This window comes from Salminus brasiliensis, chromosome 22 (assembly GCF_030463535.1).
Source record: "Salminus brasiliensis chromosome 22, fSalBra1.hap2, whole genome shotgun sequence".
Lineage (NCBI taxonomy): Eukaryota > Metazoa > Chordata > Actinopteri > Characiformes > Bryconidae > Salminus > Salminus brasiliensis.
In genome coordinates this window covers 9,487,056-9,509,227 of record NC_132899.1, presented here as the reverse complement: position 1 = coordinate 9,509,227, position 22,172 = coordinate 9,487,056, and the positions used below count along the sequence as shown (strand labels likewise).

The window sequence follows — 22,172 nt, the reverse complement described above, 5'->3', positions numbered from 1 at the left end:
GTATCTGCTAGTTTTAATTACAATAGTTTTCACATTGCTGACATAAAAATAACCTCCCACAATTTAACCCCTGTGCACTATCTATGAAGGTGGAGTTGTATTTCATCTCTGGAAGGTGGGGTGGGATTTGGACTAATCTTGGGTCAGGTCAGGTCAGGCTGCAGAATGTTTACAGGTTTGAATCTAAATTGCAGGTCCTATTAAAACTCTAGATCTTTGTGTTACAGGTAAAAGTAAAAGAGGGAAGTGTGTGTATGTGTGTGTGAGCACTGCATGAACTACTAACGTGAGTACCCCTCTCCACAATAGAGGAGCACACAGTACAAGCCCCCAGTCATCACCCTCTGAAATATGGGCTGATGTCACCACACTGTAGGCCAGCACACAGATGGACTTTCTCTCTCCCTCTCTCTTACACACACACACACACACACACACACAAGTTCCTGTGGAAGTTTCCACGGCTTAGTGTCCGGTTCTGGGTTCCGAGTTGGATCCGGCAGACCAGAGCCAGTCTCCATTAGCTCTTGCTGTCCCTCTCAATTTTACATCTCCTCACATGACTGTTATTTACCATGACTCAAAAAATTACACACACACACATACACACACACACCAGAGTTGCATGTGTGTCATATGAAATGGCACTGTGATCACTGCATTCGTGCTGGTACTTTTAAGGCAAGGCAGGCTGGGGCTGGGAATTGGGCTGGGGCTGTGTTCTCAATCGCACCTCAGGGTGGTCCTGGAAAACTCATCAATACAAATGGCTCAATCACACACACACACACACACGTCAGCCTTTTCCTTATGGCCTTAGTTTGGAGCGTGTGATGGAGGGAAGTTAAAAAGGTGAAGGTGTGGAGCAAAGGCCAAGTTCAGGCCACAAATAAGGCGCTTTATAGGGACATATTGATAGCTTTCAACAGTGTTTGTGTGTGTGTGTGTGTGTGTGTGGGGGGGGGGGGACATTAAGGATGATTCAAATACGGAGTACATTCAGTATGTGTGTGTGAGAGTGAGTGTGTGGAGAAGACTGTAGTCTGCGTGGGTAAATGCATGAGTGTGTTTGTTAGAACATCTAACTAATGATCACAAACATGCAAAAGGAATTGCACTTATTTGTGTGTGTGTGTGTGTGTGTGTGTGTGTGTGTGTGTGTGTGTGTGTGTTAGTAAATTGACATTCAGGGATGGCTTTAGAGCAGCTCATTGCATATACATCTGTATGTGTGTGTGTGTGTGTGTGTGTGTGTGTCTCATGATGAGCAGTAAGCGCACCCATGTGTTTGGCAGACCGCAAGATGCTCAGAGGAACACACAGACAAGAGGCAACAAAGGGCAGAGAGCAGTGTGTGTATATAAGGGCACGTGTGTATGGTACCAATCAGAAGATGATGAGCCCCCTTTGGAGCAAATTTCCTCTCCATACTTCTGCTCTCGCTCCATTCTTTTTAATACACTTCCATTTGCTTTGCACTTTCTCCGTCCGCATCGGGAAACAAGTCCAAATCTGCAAATTACAACTAAATTTGCGTGCTGAAGTGCAGACAGTGCAGACAGGCGATCTGCTGAAAGCAGAGATCTTTACGCACTTATAGAGTGAGTGTGTGGTGTTCTCCTTATAGAACAGTGTGCATAGGGGTGGGTGATCTGACCATCATGTCATATACAGTATACTGACAAAAGTATTGGGACACCTGCTCATTCATTGTTACTTCTGAAACCAAGGATAATTAAAAAAAAAAAAAAAAAGAATTCTACATAAATATAGTGAAATATAGTGCATGTCCGTATATGTTTGTAGACACCCCATCTAATGAACGCATTCAGCTACCATAAGTTGCTCCCATTGCTGACATGTGCAAATGAGCACACAAAAAGCCCTGTAGAGAAGTACTATCAACAGAATAGGATTTTCCAGAGCAGAACATGAACCTATTGGCACCATGTCTAATGCCAGGTGTGGGCTAGAGGGGTTAAAGGCCCCCAGCATTGACCTGTGGAGCAGTTCTCCATCCAGTAATTTTGGAATGAGTTTGGTAGTAGTTGGTGATAAGGTGGGAAGGCGATCATCCAACAATCCTGACCTCACTAACATTCTTGTGGCTGAATGCAATCAAATCCTCACAGCAATGCCCCTAAATCTAGTAGAAAGCCTTCTTCCCTGGACAGTAGTGACAGTTACTCAACCAAGCAGGATAAACTTTTTTTTTTTTAATTCTTGATTTTAGAAGAAACCTTGAATGAGCAGGTGTCCCAGCACTTCTGTCCATATTGTGTTCACACCATCACAGTCAAAATCAGATGAGATTAAGACTGAAGTAAGAATGTATCCTTATTCTGATGCACGTGTACGTGTGTGCGCAGCGCTGGACACTTACATGGTTTTCTGGAGACTTTCTGAGGCTGAGTGTTTGTCATGGGTCGTCGGTGTGCAAGTCTCCTGACAGAAGGGAAGAAGTGAGGGGAGACAGAGAGAGACATACAGAGAGAGAGAAAGATGGAGAGATCCAATAAAACCATCAGTTTTCACGACTGCACTGGGATTACTAAACACCCTTAGCTACGATGCACAGTGACCTGCTCAAATATCCGTCATAAAGTGAAAGAGAGAAGGGGGGGGGGGGGGGGGGGGAGAGAGAGAGAGGGGAAGCAGTGCTTGCTTGCTACTGTATTTGAAAGCCTTCACAATTTTTTCCTTCTTATGAAACTTTTTTTTTTTCATAAGAAGAACAGTGCCAAGAAACTGCCCTGCTTCCAGAAGCAATCCACACAAACAAACACACACACACACACACACACACGCTTGTCAGAGTCCACTTTGTGCAGAGCGTCACTGATGTGCGATTTTCCATGCACGGAGCGTCCAAAGTGGATGCGAACCAGTGCTATCATTTTCTGTCATTACTCATCCCCGGCCAGACAGCCACGGAAATCCAAAGTATTTTGGCAGAGCGGCCAGGCCCTCACACACAAAGAGAGAGACAGAGACAGAGAGAGAGAGAGAGAGAGAGAGAGAGAGAGAGAGAGAGAGAGAAAGAGAGAGAGAGAGAGAGAGAGATAGAAAGAAAGGGAGGGGGGCTTTAGAAAGTAAAAAAAAAAGAGGAACAAAAAGCAGAGAAGTCATTCCTTTCATAGTAGTGAGTGACACATAAGAGGAAATAGAGAGTGAGTGAGAGAGAGAGAGAGGCAGAGAGAGACAGAACGAGTGCAGTGGTCAGTTTTTTTTATGGCCAGTAGAGGCTCACCTCTCCTGGAAGTTTTTGGAGGGGATGAGGCCAGCGCGGAGGTTGGCGCCTCCTTCATGTTTGGCTTGCCACCATGTGGCATCATCCTGACACACAACCTGCAGCACATCTCCTCGCCTGAAGGCCAAACCCGCCTCCTTGCAGGGGATGGCAGGGTCCTCCTCCGGGTTATAATCAAACAGTGCCCTCAGATACACCTACAGAGACGGGAGGAAAAGAGGAAACAATGGGACACAGTGATTAAAGTGTAAATCACACACACAAAAAAAAAAAATCAGATAATGGAAATGATGTTGCATTTCATTTTGATCATGCTTGGTCATGCTGCTTGGTCAGACCGCCAGAAAGACCCTTTGGAGTCTGCAACGAAGACGAACCTGGCAATTCACAGGGGAGTTGGATCAGGTGTGTTTGAGCAGGAAAAGCACAAAACTGTGCTGGAATCTGGCCCTCCAGGATGAGAATCGCCCACCCTTGAAGACCACGCTGGTTGACCAGCATGACCAGTATGACAAATGCAACACACACTGTGCTGGTGTATGTATAAATATGTAACTTAATGCATATATGATAAATTACAGCACCAAAATAAGCTTCCTGGTCACGCTGGTCATTCAGCTTGATCAAGACTGGTCAAGCTGATCATGCTTGTAGACCAGCTAAACCATTAAACTCAAACCAAAACATAACTTAAGCTGGTCAACCAGCTTACCCAGCCTGACCAGCTTGTGCTATAATCAACCTTATACTGTGTGGAAATCGCATGAATGGACTCTGAGGAACATATTAAAATCATAATAGCGAACACAAATCAATGAGCTATGGAAATATTCACATCACACAGATATTCACAGTCTTTCAACACCAACAGTTTATGAGCAGGACCAAAAAAAAAAGATAGGTCAGCAGTCTCAGATGACCATCCATTAAAAGAAATCAAGTGAGTGAGCATCACAGAGAGGCGAAGGGGGGAGATAGAGAATCAGATCGTGACCCGGTGGGCTTGTGCTGATTTAGTGTGGTGTGTGTGTGTGTGTGTGTGTGTGTGTGACATGAACAGAAATTATGTTACAGCAGAGAATGTTCTGTTTGGATCTGATCTTTCCCCACAAACACACACAGATACATCCTGAGGGAACACTTCTGCTCGCTCACGCTCTCATTTTCTTCTCTCAGTACATCATCCTTTATCCCTCTCACACATGTGCAGCCAATTAGCAGCACTTCACCACATTCATTACACACACGGAAAACACTAAACCATGGTCACAGGACACACACACACACACACACACATACACACACTCACTCACTCACAACAGGGATGGAACATATCAAAGTCATTATAGCAGGTTAAAAAACACAACCAATAACCTGCTCAAAAGTCACTTGTCCTTTCAGCAGCAGCAGTTTACGATCAGGCCCAGAGGGGCGGGTCAGTAAAGGTCAGTATAGTCACAGATGAACATCCATTACAAATACTGCAACTGTGCCATTCCAGAGCTTCTGTGTGAACCGCATTACAGCACTCTGCATCACCCTGTCTCTCAAACACACACATACACACACACCCCCCCCGCCCTCAGATATACACATGCCCTCACTGTTATAAAGGCCAAACAGACGCAAACTACAGGCCAAAACTATAGGCCAAAAAGCAAGGAGCTGCTTTAAGGTTTGCCAATAAGCAACACACCACAGCAGTGACGTACTCATATTCCACTGTAATGCAGGGGAAATGCTTTCACACTCATTCTGATAACAGTACCCCAACACAGACTATATGGACAAAAGTATTGGGACACCTGCTCATTTATTGTTTCTTATTAAATCAAGGGTATTAAAAAAGTTAACCTGCTTTTGTTGGAGTAACTGCCTCTACTGTAAAGGGAAAGCTTTCTATTACATTACATTTGATTGTATTTAGTGACGATAGTGTTAGTGAGGTCAGGATGTTGGATAATAACACTGGATGAAACACTGTCCAGAGAATACCATCGACTCCACGCCTGGCATTAGACATGGTGCCAATAGGTTTATGTTTATCTGCTATTTATAGTTGGGGTGGTGATCATCCAACAACCTGACCTCACTAATGCTCTCTTTGCTGAATGCAATGAAGCCTTCACAGCAGTGCTCTAAAATCTAATAAAAAACTGTCCAGTCTTCCCTGGACAATACAGACAGTTACTCCAACAAAAGCAGGAGAATGCCCTTGATTCGGTAGGCAACAATGAATGAGCAGGTGTCCCAATAATTTTGTCCATATAGTGTACAGTGAGACAAGATTGTTTTGTAACAGTTTTTAAGAGTTTTGGAATTAGTTCCTTTTTCAGCTCCAGTTTTATTTAGCTGTGTTTGAGGTTCATGGTTTATCACTTCCATCACTACACTACACACGGTAAATGGATTGATGTGTACCTTGGGTTCCTTGGCTTGACCTTCGTCCTGTATTCCTGGCACCACTTTAAATGTGATGGCACCCTGAGACTGGGCCTGCAAATGCACACACACCAACACAGACACACATACAGGTGTAAAAAGCACAGGGCAGACAGACTGCTTCATACTTGTAATGTATGCATCACACAGATTCCTGTTCTCACTCCACCTCTCACACGCTTACACACGCACCAGAATGTGAATGACGTCCTCCGGTTTCTTGTCCTCCACAGGGATGCCATTGACCTCTTTCAGCTCATCTCCTACATGGATCAGGCCTGCAGAGGAGAGGAGAAACAGGTGAAAAAAAGGTAAGGAGAGCAAAAGGTAAAGAGCGACTCAGTATCAGGATTGGTGGATGTCTCACACTGGCACACATCCAACATGTAGAGAAAACACATAAGAAAATAGCAGCAGAAGTAGCAGAAGTTATGAAGTGTAGTATATGTGCTGCTTTATGCAACAGCTATGATTTGCTGGCCGGTACGAGGGGTGTGCTGAAAACGAGTGTTGTGATTGGCTCAGGTCATCAGTAGTCAACATCACATCTAAAAGGGATCAGCTGTCCTGTTTCCCCAATTACTGCTCCTTCGCTCCATTCCTCCTGCTCCTCTCCTCCTGCTCCTCTCCTCCTGCTCCTCTCCTCCTGCTCCTCTCCTCCTGCTCCTCTCCTCGATTCCTCCACCTGCTTCCGGGGTAGGAGAGGAGCAGTAGGAAAGGGGGAGGAGGACAGGAAGAGTAGCAAAAGTTTCTGGATGCAGCCATGGTCTGTGTTCGTCTCAGTCTTTGTTTCAGCCTTAAGTTTGAGTACCCGGGTAAATGTTCGTCTCCTCACGCTCAATAAAACCTCTGCACTTACATCCAGCCTCCATGTTACACACGCTGTAATTGTAATTATACCACTTATTAATTCAGCCAATGTGTGCTTGTAAGAAACAAGACTAAATAAAAGATCCTCTTTAGAGACTATGGAAGCAACTGTACTGTTCATTTTATTATTTTCTTTTAATAAGGCAGGATCATCAAAAAAAAAAAAAAAAAAAAAAAAAGTAGATACAGCTTAGCCCTACCCTACATTCCTCTGCCTCCTCTAAGCTTGACAGTGTAGTTTCACAAACACAGCTGATGGTTGGACACAAAACCATCCGCAAAAACCCAACTTCATTTATTCTGCAGTTTTAACAATGGTGTCATTGCAGGGATTCTTCCAGGCAGGCCAGCGTCACACAGGCTCTTCTGAGCAGTTTATGTTGAAACATCTGTACTTCTAGAAACATTCAGCTTGTGCTTGTATTTCAGGGGCAATTAACTGCTGGTTCCGCAGACTCGACATAACTTGGTCTTCAGTTCTGAGGTCACCTTTGGCTTGCCTGACCTTGTTCAGTCCTCATGAGGACCACATCTTGGCAACAGCAACAGCAGACATTTCCAAAGCCACAGTAATTTGTCTGCATTTATTACGGACTGACCTTCACTTCGTCAAGTAGCCTAATTACAATTTCTTCGCTTATTTCGGCTTTTTTTCTGCTCTTATACATTCAAAAAAAGTTATATCACATATCAGAAACAAAAAATCAAAACAAACTTCTTTGTTTCTTCTTAAAAACCTCTACAGAAAGAAAAATCTGGATTCAAGCAGGAGGCAGGAGCCCTGAAACCTTCCCAAACGGACCCTCAGCGCATCCTCCACCACAGCACTGAGGCTTTATGGAAGAAGGATCAGCAGTGAAAGCTCAAAACTCACCACTTCTGTCAGCTGCCCCTCCTCTCATGATGCGGGCTATGAGGATGGCTCCTGTGCATTCATTCCTTCTGATGGTGGCCCCCTGTGATAACATACACACATTCGGTAAGCCATACAAATAAAACTGCACATGGAAAAGTTGACTTATTTGTACTTAAGAAAGTGTGCATGTGTGCGTGGGGGGTATTTCAGCTGTGAACAGTCCAGCTTGGGGCAGTAAGTGAATGAAATGGTTTGACAGCATGGTTAACAGCACGCCAGTCATGCAGATAGGTATTGTAAAATGTCAGCCAACCATATGCCGACCATATGCCAACAATACGCCAAGAAAATGCCATTGCTACGTCACTCTACCTCAACTTCAGACTTCAAGCACACTTTCATTCCTAGACACAGCAGACATGGTGAGACATCCAAAGCTAAAACAAGAAGGACCATAGTACAGGGCAAAACCATTCAAAGTTACCCATGTTATCATATACACAGCTTTTTATTATCTAGCATTATCTCTCCCTCTCTCTCGAAACATATACTAATAGTACTGTACAAAAGTCTTTAGACAAATGAGACACGTATACATATCTAGACAGAAAGTGTACATATAATCAGAAAAGGCTCCAATTCCATCTGCGTTTATGGCAAGAAGCAGACCGACTTCCAAAAGGGCTTCGTTCCGACAGGACAAATTCGTTCAGGGCAAATTTAGTGCTGATTTAGGTACTTAGATGGCCTTCAGTCTGCATCTGAAGACAGAAAGCAACTCTGCTATCCAGACACCCAGGGGCCAGTACAGAGATCTATAAAATCTAGATGCTTGTTTTCAATACATCTTGAGGAATGGTGGATCAAGCAGAGCCGTACTTAAAGCTTGAAGGGCTCTTTAACCTGGATATGGTTTTATCACTGCCATCAGGTAGATGGAGCTTTGTTTTCGCAGGCCAGTGTCAGGGTTTTGAATCTGATGTGGAAAACTACAGGAAGCCAGTGAATAGAATGCAGTGGAGAAGTGATCTGGCTAAAGGAAGATGATAAGAAGACGCCACCACATTCTGGATCAGTTGCAGATACCCGATGGCTGCAGTAGTCTTGAAATGAAGAGTGATTGAACAAGCACACCAGAGAGATTCTAGAAAGTTCATATTTTATGTTGCGGTCTTGCGCAAAAAAAAAAAAAAAGAACCTATAATTAGAAAGTGAAAACAGAAGTTTTCTGTTTGCTGAGTGTCTTTCTTAATCATGTCCAATCAACTGAATGTACCACAGGTGGACTCCAATCAAGGTGTAGAAACATCAAGAGACTTGGGAGGTCCTCAGAGCTTTCAAGAGTCATGGCAAAGGGTTTAAATACTTATGTCACAGAAAAGTTCGTTTTTCCTTTTCCTCATTATGAGGTACTGAGTGTAGATTGATTGGAGGAGATTTTTTTTTGCACCAGCCTTCAGTCTACCAGCCTTCATTCAGAACTTCAGACTTTCTGAATGAATTGTATGCATTCTAGTGTTAAACACTGTGTTTACTGTGAGAACATGGCTAATACTAAGCTCAATTGCTTTAAACTAAGACTTTTACAGAGTATATATTTAACATGTGGGACATAAGACAACAGAAAAACATGTCCTTATTGTGACAAAGCTCAGTGAAGAGCACTCTATTCTACAAACATCCCACTACTGCGCTTTCCTAGTCTGGTGCTCTGAACTATGCACACAGACTTATTTAAGCATGCTCACAGACACTCTGCTTTCTGTTCTTCTTCGATACCCATTAGCCAGTTGACGTCACCGTTTTGGTGAACTGCTAACCTCTAATGATTTTGTAATGTCATTGTTGTGATGATAAGTGCATTTCCTCAAGGTCTTTCGCTGAGGAGTTAAACGCTGCTTCTCTGATCGAAACTGCAGCCCCTTTGACGCTGCGCACATCACAAGTCTTTGAATATTTCCCCCTAATCAAATAAATGGAGCAATTAGGTGACCTGAGGGTAGCGCTAGGAGGCAGATGACTGGCCGGTAGCGTCTGGAGGTGGCAGACTGTCAGCTGGCGTCAATTAGGTCATCATTACAGAGAAAATGAGGAAAAGCAGCCCTACTGATGAGGAAGAAAGTGAGAGAGGGAGTGCGAGAGAGAGAGCTAGGTTTATAACCATTTAAGGTATATAGTTATTGAAGTGGGTAGCATTACAATTGCAATATGAGATTTTGTCCACTCTGTGAGAAATAGTTCATCCATTCAACCTAAGAAATACTTTGTTATATTAAGTAATTTCAGTAGGTCTATTCAACTCACTTACACCAATCAGCCATAACATTAAAACCGGCGAATGGCACTGATTATCTCATTACAATGCCATCTGTCAAGTGGTGGGATGTACATATTAGGCAGCAAGCCAAAAGTCAATTCTTGAAGTTGATGAGCTGAGGCAGGAAAAATGGCGACAGGGTCATCTGTGCCTAAAGCTCACTGATCATCATGGAGGCCCCACCCCACAACTTACAGGGCTTAAAGGATCTGCTGCTAAAATCTTGGTGCCACGTACCACAGAACACCTGGTCTCAGAGGTCTCATGAAGTCCATGTCTCGACGAGTCAGAGCTGTTTTTGGACAGGAGGGAGACCTCCACAATATTAGATGGCCGGTTTGGTGTAAGTACATGAATTTAAAGCATGATTCAAGTTAAAGCATCTAGATGAATTGCTAGTTTCCACATGATGGAGCATATCCTATAGCCCCGATTCTACATTAATCCAGACACCCCTGTAAACCTTACGCAACATTTTCTTACACTCTTTTAGCTTGTCGCTCCTCAGGAGAATAGAGTGCTTCCTCACAGTCTCCTGTGCCCTCACTTTGCCCTTTAGCTCCAGTGAGCCAAAGCCTATAATGGCCTCAATCACTCCACTACACTAACATACAAACAGCAGGGAAAAGAGTCAAATAAACAGTGTTTAACACAACCTCTTTCAAACTCAAACAAACCCATCAGACACGCTGAGGAAGCAGGACAAATAAGCCTCAGTAAAGCTGTCCCTCAAACACCAACACTGACACCTGCTAATGTCATTAGTGTTCCAGAGGAGGCCCAGGAGCTACTTCTGCTAGGCCTGATGAATGGGAGCAAGTGTAGGGCAATGTTTAAAGATTTTATGACAGAGTAAGGAAACTTCGTAAGAGTGGAGAGAGTGGGATGAAAATAAGCAACTCCTTAGGTCTGTTCCTTTCTTCTTTCGAGAGGAAAACATGGAAAATTATGACGCTCGACCCACAACTGCATTCTTTTACAATAACTTACAAGGTTAGTCACGTTTATAGAAAGCATGTGATATTCTCCATTCAGCTTATGGGTAAAGTCTAGCATCTGAGCAGAACAACAGTATAGGTGGTTTTGGTGACCTTTTGTCAATAATTTCCACATAGTTCAGACCCAAGGAGGGTGGGTCGGGTCCCTCTTGTGAGTTTTGGTTTTTCTCAAGGTTTCTTCCTCCAGCTCTGAGGGAGTTTTTCCTTGCCACACACACACACACACACACACACACACACACACACACACACACACACACACACACACACAACCTGAATTCTGAATTAAAGTTTAGCAAGAAATTACGAGTGCAGTGCCCTCAAAAATGGTTGACACTCAATAGTGCTGAAAAACATGAACAGGGAGCCATTTCAGTCACAGCCCTTAGTCTCTCTTATGATTTTCATAGGTGAGCTTTTTGTAATTCTAGTTCCAGCTCGACAGCAAAGCATTTTCAACTGGAAGTCAATGTGATTTAGACACTCTAAACAAAGATCGCTAAAAACTCCCTCATTCCTCTCAGTGGAATGCGCGGATAGAGTATACAGATGTCAAATGTAAAATTGAGTGCACGACAATGACGGACAGCAGCAAAGACCAGCAAACAGCAAATGAACATCCCTCCACAGCAGATCTGCGATACATTCAGTAGCATTGCAGAAAAGAAACAGCTTACAGAACACGACAGACAGACACGCATTAACATACTGGATGTGACCTCATACACTCTTGATGTTAGATCAGCGAGTCTGCTCCATAAAATATAGCTCTATGCTAATGCTGCCCAGCATACCAGCGTGCTGAAATTGCCCAAGGCCAAGTTGTGCTGCCTGTTCCACAGCCTGAGTGACATCATGCAGAGCAGCAGGCTGAGAGTTCAACTGCCTGCTTCGCTCCAAGCTGCCCCAGACATGATGGATGGCCTCCAATCACAGGCACTGATGAGGGGGCTACGCTACACTACGCTAGGCTAACTAACCAAACCATTTAACAATCAAAATCTCAATCTTTGGTGCACCTACACCCACTGTTTTCCCCTACATACACGCACTCTTCTAATTCTTTAAGTTGGTTGCACCACATCTTCTGTTTTTGTTGAATACACCATATGGACAAAATTATTGGGACAGCTGCTCATTCATTGCTTCTTCTATAATTAAATGTTTTAAAAAGTAGTTTATGCCACATGTTCAAAAGGTTTATGGACAGCCCTCTTAATCAATGCATTCAGCTACTTTTGCACCCGTTGCAAGTTGCACCAATTGCTGTCACAGATGTGTGAACGCACACACACACACAGCTTGTCTTCTCCCGCTAGAGAAGTATTAGCAACGGAATAGGTTAGATAGATTCTCTGCAGCAGATAAACATGAACCTATTGACACCATGCCTAATGCCAGGTGTGGGCTAGAGGGGTATTGAGCTGTGGAGCAGTGGAACTATGTTCTCTGGAATGATGGTGCCCCATCCAATACTTTTGGGATGAGTTGGGGATGAGGTGGGATGACTATGATCATCATCCAACATCATTTTTTCAACATCCAATACGCTTTTGTTGCAATCAAATCCTCACAGCAATTTTTCAAAATCTAGTAGAAAGTCTTCCCTGGACAGTAGAGACAGTTACTCCAACAAAGTTGGTGTTTCCCCAAGACTTTTATCCATATAGTGTGTGTAAATGTAAATGGGGACATAAGGTTTTAGTGCGACAGCAACAATATGAGCACTCATAATAAGGTTCTTTTGATTTTGATTCTGCACTTTTGTGTGGTCCTCTACTAACAAAGGCTGCTGCAGCCACTAAATTAACTCTAAACAGTGTACTGAGAGGCAGTGAAGTTAACTGGAAACTTAAGCAGAAGGATGGACAGAGAGGAAAACAGAAAGCACAGAAACAGAGAGGGAGCTGGAGAGCGAAGGGGAAAATGAGGTGGAATCAGAGGCCATGGCGGCCCAAATTACTCATCAGTAAGACGATCCTCGGCGGGCAGTTGCTGTGGTGATCAGGTCCATATGCGCACACTCCGACACATAAACGCTTATGACTGTTATTGTAAAGACGGCCAAAAGTGAATCGCTTAATCTGTATGGAGCGCGGAGAGACGGGGAGCATGTGCGGTTATATCAGTTAGTCCTGCTTTCCACACACACACACACACACACACACACACACACACACACACACACACACACACGCATTGCAAGTTGCTTATACCACTCACAACCCCTCACAGCAATCATAGGCTACAGTGGTATTAAGCTCAGCATTAGGCTCATGAACACTGGAACTGCATTCTCTGGAGTGATGGAGCTCCATCCAGCACATTTGGAATGAGTTAGCAAGTTAGAGTTTGTGATCCTAACCAACATCAAACAGTAGGACCTGACCTCACTGCTGAGTACAACCAAACCCTCACAGCAATTATGTGCTAGAGTGGTATACACCGCCCCCTCCCCGCAGCATTAAGCATTAGAGCAGTGCACCTGCGCTCTCTGGAGTGATATAGCTCCATGGCTAAATACAACCAAACCCTCACCCATCTTCCAAAATCTAAAGGAAAGCCTTGCTCAACAAAAAGAGACAGTTACTTACAATTGCTTTTTAAACATACGATGAAATTTGGTGTCCACATGTTTCCGGCCATACATTTTATACAACAATGATATTATGGATACACTATATAGACAAAAGTATTGGGACACCTGCTCATTATTTTTTGTTATGAAATAGAAGAATTGCTAAGAAAATAGATTGGAGCAACTGTCTCTACTGTCCAGAGAAGGACAGTACTTTCTACTAAACTTAGGAGCACTGCTGTGAGGATTTGATTGTATTCGGTAACAAAAGCATTAGTGAGGTCAGGATGTTGGATGATCCTCAGCCCACCTCATCCCAAACTCCCCAACTCATCCCAAAACTACTGGATAGAGCACCAATCATCATTCCATAGAACACAGTTCCACTGCTCCACAGTTCAATGCTGGGTGTCTTTATACCCCTCTAGCCCACACCTGGCATTAGCCACACAAGCTGTGTGTGTGCATTTACACATCTGTGTCAGCAATGGGTGCAACTTAAGACACATTCATTAGAAGGGGTGTCCACAAACATCTGAACACAATTTATCATCAAACATATGGTTATATTCCATATTTGGTTCCCAATTACAACCAAACCGTTGGATTATTTGTAAAAAAGTCACAGCTCACTGAATCAGACACACACACTCTTGACTTTAGCACTTTGGGCTGATGGCTTAATCATTAACAGGTATTATGTTAAAAAAGGAAAATTGCATCTCATTATATGAATAATGGCTGAGGAATTCCGGCTAAAGGGCCCAGACTTGGAATGAGCCTTAATCGGATGGGAATAAATGGGAATCAGTGGAAGTAAATGGGAATGAGGAGGGAAAAGGAAGTGGAGGCCTGGGATAAAACGCTCGATTTCATCGTTCATGTCTCCTGCAGTTCCTTCAATAAGGCTAGACACCCTCATTATGCACTCGCTGTGAAAACATGCTTAACAGGGTTCCCTCAGAGCCACAGACAGGTACAGGAGTGTGTGTGTGTGTGTGTGTGTGTGTGTCTTCAGTCTTCAAATAAAGGATTGAATGATCGGCGGTTTCACACAGTGGCTCGGCTCTAGCAGCGGTAGTAGATGTGTTTGTTAGGTCTGTTTTCATTGTAATTTTCTCACCAAGAAAACAGCACTTTCAGATGTCAGCTCCTATTTCTGTAACTCCTTCAGGAAATGCCTTTCCAGGACAACCAGAGACTTCACTACACAAAGACTTCAGTGTATGTGCATGTGTGTGTGCGCGCACACAAGCGCATACATCTGTACCACAGAGTGTGCTCACACACCTCCCAAATTGCCTGTAACATTATACAGGAGAACATGGAAACATAGAAACATGGATAGCCGGAAATATGTCAGGGTCAGGCAAGGCACAGGAAGGAAGAGAGGGGTCTTTAACTTGTGATGCCCACTGATAACCTCACTTCCAGTGAAACCTTAAGTCCAGAGAAAAAGCCGCTGCTCAGAAGGTTCCTCTGCTTGTATTGAGGGAGGCAATAATATTTGTTAGGGATTTTAATCTCAATTTTCATTTCTAAAGCACGTTTAAAAGAGTACAGAAGCCAAACAAAGTGCACAAGTGAACAGAGACCACCGTTTTTTGCTATGATCTGCTTATTTTCTGTGAAAAACTTTTTATGTATTTTATTACATGTAAATTAGAGTTTTAACACTAATATTTAATACTTTATAATATATAATAAAATATAAATAATAAAACTAAACTAGTGAACAAATAGTAATAGTAAAAATCTACTATAAACCTAATATGCTACTCTTGTTCAACTTCTCAGGTTCCAAATAATTACTACGATAAAATAAAAAATGAATAAAAAAATGAATAGAAGTGAATAAATGCTAGATGTGTCCTGGATGATAAAAGGAGCTGTAGAAGATTCTAAAACGAATGAATTTAGCAAACTCAAAATGAAGGCAAACTGATTATAGTCAGTCTATTTACTTAAATTATTAAATAAAACACTTTCAGCTAATTTTCAGTCATATTTAAATTCATATATTGTCGCGGTCATGCAAAAATTAGAATTTGAGCTGTTTTTCAGTTTTTGACAATGTGAATCTGGCAGTCGTTAAATTGCGTCAAAATGTCATGATAAATGGACCAATAGAAATGCTCCAGAATGTCATTAAAGGAGAAGGAGAAACCTTAACTTTTAAAGTTATTGCTTTGGAGGTACAAGGTTTATGCATGACAGCAATGCTATACATATTCTGTTTACAATCAGAATTTGTATACAGTACAAATATTTACCCTGTTTAGAATTCCAACAAAAACATATTAATCTAATACATTTTAAGTGGTGAAAGGTTTTGTATAAGTGTACTGGTGCTTTTAAATAATCATATTTGAATAATACATCAAGAAACACGTAGGCACTTTACAGATTCTACAGAGCAACATGCAAAACGCAGTTATATCTAGTATGTTTTTTATTGCATTTGCACTTTTCCAGTTACAGTTTAGCAATTGTGTGTTGCATGTAAATTGTTGTATTGGGGTTATTGAGTGCTCATTTCTGACAGGGTCAGAGCCCAAAATGAATTGGGTGTCTATCGACACTGGATTTGGATATTCAGAGTGATTGATGCGGCACTTTTGTAAGTCATTCTGGATAAGGGCGTCTGCTAAATGCCATTAATGTAAATGTAATGTAGTGGGAGACAAAGTAACACTAACAAACTAAATCCCTACACTACGCAGTATATAAAACTTTTTTTTCTTAAGCATAATAAAATATAGATTCTACTATAGCATGTACAGGTGAATCCTGCAGATCTGTGTAACTATTAAGTGGCAAGTTTAGGGGGAAAGTTTGTTTTACCACCAAGGGGCACTGACACAGAATCAGCAAGGACGAAGCTCATGAGCAGATGTGCAGTTCTAGACCAAGCTGGAGAGGAGTAGTCCCTGAAACATCTGAAATAGCATTAAACACCAGCTCATTTCAGTAACTAAGATCATGACTGGAAAATATTTACACCGCCCCAAATCTGATCATGACCCTCGTACAGCAGCAGCCTCATCTACCGATGAGGGTCACGCCGAGATCTACACCTGGTTTCAACTATATTAGGAGAAGATGTAGTGAAATAAATCCATAAATCACAAAAACTCAGGTGTTCAACAGATCAGGTGTTGAGCAGGACAGCTTCTGCAATCTAACCCTTCATTTCAGATATGCACAGTATGCAATCCAGAGGCTCCAGACCCCAAGTCCGAGCTGTCAGACTAATGATGTATCCATGCTGAGCTGAGCGCAAGGCTCTATCTCCAAAAACACTAACATGTGTGCTGCTGTCTCTTAGCCTAATGTAATTTGTGCCTTCATTTATTTCAGAAAACGACATTACCTTAGTGTACAGCTAACATAAACACATGAAAACTCTCCTCCATTCCCTGTAAAATAAATAAATAAATAAATAAAATGTGGAGGTGCAAAAGGACTAGACTGATGATCTAGCCACATATACACAGAAGGAGATCAGGTATAATAAATAAACTCAGAGTAATTTGTTTGATTTGTCTTTTTATGAGTTAATTCACTGTGGGAATCGCTCTAGCTTCAGGCTGAACCTTAAGATGAGGGCCAAAACGTACATTTTAAGGATGTCATGATTCAAGCTGATCGAGATCAGAGCCAATCCACGTTTTCAGAAGTTAACAGAGCAATGTAAATGTCAGCAGTGTGGAAAAATGTAATAAGACCATCTCCTTTTCATTCAATTTGTTATATCAGACTGTGGAGTTATACCAAGGACATAAAGAGACCGTTTACATCTTTCACTAACTGAATGGTCAGAGACGCATTCATTCTTACTATGGTAGATTCTTGTTTCTCAAGCTCTGTTAGTCTGTGTCCATGTGCATGCATGCGGAAGCTCAAGCTTATTTACCAGCAGATGAGCAACCACAGCTGTCAGTTTCAGAGGAAATAGTTTAAATAGACCTTCATATTTTTTGATAAAGCTGTATAGTAGGAATATGGAATATGAGAATCCTCTTTTGTTCCACTGCATCAGGTTTTTTCCAGACTGGACTACATTTACATTACATTTACATTTAAGGCATTTAGCAGACGCTCTTATCCAGAGCGACTTACATAAGTGCTTTGCTATTTACCCAAGAAAAGCTTCAGCTAGTTAGAATAGACTAATAGTTCAAAGATACCTTTAAGCTTAGACATTACTAAGCACAAGACAATAAGGCGACCATAGTCCTCTAATATTCATCCAAGTACTCTCGGAAGAGGTGGGTCTTCAGTCTGCGTTTGAAGACAGTGAGCGACTCGGCCGTTCGGACACCCAGGGGAAGCTCGTTCCACCACTTTGGTGCCAGGACAGAAAAGAGCCTGGACGCTTGTCTTCTGTGGATTTTGAGGGATGGCGGGTCGAGCCGAGCCGTACTTGAAGCTCGAAGGGCTCTAGGTGTGGATCGGCTTTTGACCATTGCCATCAGATACGGAGGGGCTGGTCCGTTCTTGGCTTTGTAGGCCAGCGTCAGGAGTACTATGATGTAAACAGTCATTTAGAAAAAGCAAAACGGAAATCAGGTTTGTGTTGACATGCTTTTACATAAGAAAATAAAATTGAAATGTCATCTATTCTGACTGGGAATGGGTTTTAGTAAAAATTCAGCTAAAGTGAATCTAAATACTATCTGGATGTAAAACACACAATGACAATACAAGGTTTTATTGTCTACTAAATTGTTTTTATTTTTGTTTTTTTGCAGCTTGTAATGTCTGGTGAATAGTATAATTAGTATACTTTTACACTACTAGTATAATTTTAATAACTAGCCATGTTTTTCCATTTGTGAGACATGACTGGGTTAAAAGGCCTGACTTCATAGCTGTGCCGGGGGGGGGAGCACACAAAGCATATGCTGCAGTATTTGGCATTAGCTGGTAGCAGTCGGATTGGCCAAATGGTAAATCCAATTGGGTCAGGTTTTTATTTTAAACAATACAAAAAAGCCTTTACTCTATACACATCTGGTTGGGTTATTGCACAATAATGTGCTTGATGTACAGCGCTGTTCTCTACGAAGACACAAAAAATCCAATTGGAATCATCTGATATTCAGTGTTAAAGAAACTCAGATCAAACTGGACAGCAAAAAGCTGGACTGGGACATATAAACGCAAGACAGCTTCACTAATAGCAGCAAGATCTGATTTCAGATACCGCATACAAATACGACTTCCCAATTACCATGTCTTTACCATACTGGTAATCACATCAGTCAGACTACAAGGAAGATATTATGACATTCAGTACATTAGCTAACATATCAAACTAAAATGTGGCTTCACAAACACAGCCTGCAAAAATAACTGAGAACAGGCTTCAACAAAGCCAAGTGCCATCAACAAATGGATTTGGAAGGAAAACGAGAACATTGTGAAGTATCGCATTTCTGAAAGTCTACTGGTGGCTTCCAAGGCTCAATATGACAAATTTCAGCTGAAGTGCTCAAAAACACTTTTCCTTTACTCTTCTGAACTCTTAAGTCTTGTTCTGGCTTTACTGTCTCCGCTGAGACTCGGTCCACTACCACTGTGAGGATTTCACTGCCATGAAGAGCCAACCATCAGCTGCCAAAGGAAACTGGTGTTCTAGTACATTTTACAAGGTTTCTCGACAATGTTTAAATAAACTGCGTCTAAAGAAACTTAAGAACAGATGAACTGATGGCTCTGTAAAGAATTTAGGATCAAATTAAAGCAGAATTAAGGAGATCTTCCCTGAAACCAAAGAAAGGTAATTTATGTAGGTCCATTAAAAATATTCATCATTTTATAACTGGACCATTATTTTTGCCTTCTAATAGTAACAACAGTAAATTATATTTACATAACTCACACTAGAAACCAAATCAATCTGGATTCACTATCACAGATAGATATCAGTATAGAGATATTCTGAATCACATGATCATTTACTTTATTAAAGCAGCACTATGGGAGATTTGGCATTTTTTGCTATTGGGCTCCCCCTACAGTGGAACTGTATTGCATTCATTTCTGGACAAGCTTGGAGATACAGAACAGTCACTGAAAGTGAAAGAGGCATGTGGACCGAAAGGTTTGAGGAACATTACAAGCTTCTACACAAACAGGACTCAAGTTAAGTTTCTGCCTCGCTGAGCCTGGAGTAGCACCAATATATACATTGTTTTCACCATTTCAGGGCAGTGGAGCAACAACATGATATTGGAGCACGGTACTTGGAGCATGAACATGACATTTTGCTGATGAGGTCGCAATGCTACATAATGTTGCTTTAATTAAAACATGTGTCCGTGTTTTAACACAGCTTGTTTTGACCGGACTGTTTCAATCCAAATTACATCATGTGGAAGACTACATACATTGCAGTTAATTAGATTGAGTATCAATCTTTCTACAACTATGAGTGAATATTGCTGTGTAACACCTGCAGTAAATCAGTGTACTGGTATTCATCTTATTTAGCCACGCCCACCTTCATAACCTGTGTGTTAGAATTTCTGGTCATTTCGTATCAAATGGTTTATGGTCGTATCGTATTGAAAGTGAACGCAGTCTGAAGTCGGCTACTGCTGTGGATCTGCTGATCATAAATTTGCTAGCTGTGCTAACCCAACATTCCTACAGGCCTTTTAACATTATTTACAGCTATTTACAGCAGAGCTAACTAGCTTTCCAACACAACACAAAGTCCCCAAACTTCCAGTGCTACAGCAGATCTGTAGATTTAGATAACAACCACAGTGATGATAAACATACAGTGAGTTGCAGAATAGGATTAGGTCCACACATCTGCTCCCACCATTTTGAGGAGGGGACACGTTGTGAAGCTCAGGTGAAGCAGACGCATCAGGCACTTGTGAAGCTGTCGGGTAAGACATTTGCCTAGGAGCTAACCCAAGAGCCTCACAAGCTTTACAGGAGTTCCGTAACCGAGGCATTTCTCTGGGTAAGGATGTTCTGGTTTTGGTGTCCCCTCCACAAATTGGTAAGAGCAGATGTATATATGTTTAAATTTAGCGTCCTCAGCGACAGACGCTGGGCCTCTTCTTTGGAAGGCCGGTGTTTCCAAGCTATATGGTGTCCCACAGCACGCCAATCTTCTTGTGTTGGGTTCATAACACTGCTGTTCAAGTGAATTTCACACCGGAAGTTCTAATACAAAGTGAACAAAGATGTAAAGAGGTAAGAGGTAAACAGACCACACATCATCCAGCGCTATTTAACACCTAAATGAAGGGAATTGTTCCATCCTTACTAATTCACAGCCGGTAGCTCAGTGTTTCACCTACAATTTAACAGGCCAGGAGGCCAGACTAACAGTAATTAGAGCCTCTTGATGTTTTACCTGGTAATTAAGCAGAAACCGTGAAAAGAAGCTAGAGTCGGAAACCCAGTAAGACTGACATGGCAATTTTCCGTGCCCAATTCCAGAAGGGCTCATGTGTGGATAAGCTGATACATTACCAGGAAAGTTGAGCAACGTATAAAAGCTTCTGTTGTTTTTCACAGTGAAGCTTTCTGGCTTCACAAGTGGAAAATGGCTGGAGGACCAAAAATGTTGTTACACTGATGCAAACACCAATCAGTCAGAACATTAGCACCAGTGAAGTGAAAAACATTATCTTCATCTATAGTGGCATCTGTCAAAGAATGTATATAATAGGCAGTAAGTGAACAGTCAGTTCCTGAAGGTGATGCAGAAAAAATGGTCAAGCATAAAAACTTTAAGCTAGACGACTGGGTCAGAGCATCCCCAAAATATCAGGCAAGTATATCTGGTATGCAGTGGTCAGTACCTAGTAAAAGGGCACCAAGAAAGGACAAGCGGTGAACCAGTGACAGGGTCATGAGCACCTAGGGCTCATTGATGCAATCCATGGAGGCTCCACTTCACAACATATAGGGCTTGAAGGATCTGGTTCCAGATACTAAACAAAAGTAGGATGTAACTTTTTTTTTTAAACTCTTGGTTTCAAAAGCATCAATGAATTAGCTGGTGTCCCAATACTTTTTTTTCCAAATTGACAAAAATATGTGGCTACCAAATTTCATCGTATTTTTAATGCACACAGGCATTACCCCTCAGTTTTGGGTCTTCAGAGCCCCCTTTGAGAGGTCAGTGCAGTCAGAGCAGAAACGCTACTGCTCATGGATGTCAAACTTTCAAAAATTTCACACACCCAAAGTTGCAGAGGCAAAATTGCTGATCAGACGGAACCCCATTGAAATAAATTGAACCAGGTGTGATCTACTGAATTTTCTTACATTTAAGTGTCGTAGTGCTCAAGAGAAACAGCACAAATTCACTGCTTTGTGGCTGCTATTGAGCAAAGTAAGGCAGCACAGCTAGCAAAGTGGAATGTTTGCCTGTCAGTCTTGTGACAGCATTTTTTCAGCCCCAAAATTCAGATTCATTTGATGTAAATGAACTGACTGTTAATAACCATATAATTAAACCTAAAAAAATGCACTTCTTGAAAAGCATGCAAAGCTCATGAAACTCCAAGCTTCGTTTTCGTCCACTCGGCCAGGAAAAAAAAGGAATCTGTAGCCGTCTACGACTTTGAAAGCTCCGATTACATTGTCTTCAAGTTAGAAAAGCAAGATTTCTGCTAGATGTTCAATATAAAACTGGAACCTAAACAAGCAAATATTTTCATGTGGCTTTTTCATAAACAAATCCTGGGGTGACGGCCATTACATGGCAGACTAGCAAGTGGAAGCCTTTGAGGAGTGCTTGGAAACTACTTGCAGAGATGGCACATTTGCAGGATGGCAGGATTCAGAGGATGGATATTATTGATTACAGATGGAACCTCCTCACA

General features: G+C 42.0%; 1 protein-coding gene across 1 annotated transcript in view; it reads right to left on the bottom strand.

Annotated features, from left to right (window-relative positions):
* Positions 1–22,172, bottom strand: part of mpp7a (MAGUK p55 scaffold protein 7a) — a 105,037-nt gene that overhangs the window by 49,030 nt on the left and 33,835 nt on the right. Inside the window, exons 5-9 of the mRNA XM_072668080.1 lie at positions 7,437–7,518; positions 5,885–5,970; positions 5,672–5,746; positions 3,251–3,447; positions 2,384–2,445 (exon numbers count right to left, since the gene is read on the bottom strand). Coding sequence (XP_072524181.1) covers positions 2,384–2,445; positions 3,251–3,447; positions 5,672–5,746; positions 5,885–5,970; positions 7,437–7,518 — 502 coding nt within the window. The remainder of the gene's footprint in view (positions 1–2,383; positions 2,446–3,250; positions 3,448–5,671; positions 5,747–5,884; positions 5,971–7,436; positions 7,519–22,172) is intronic.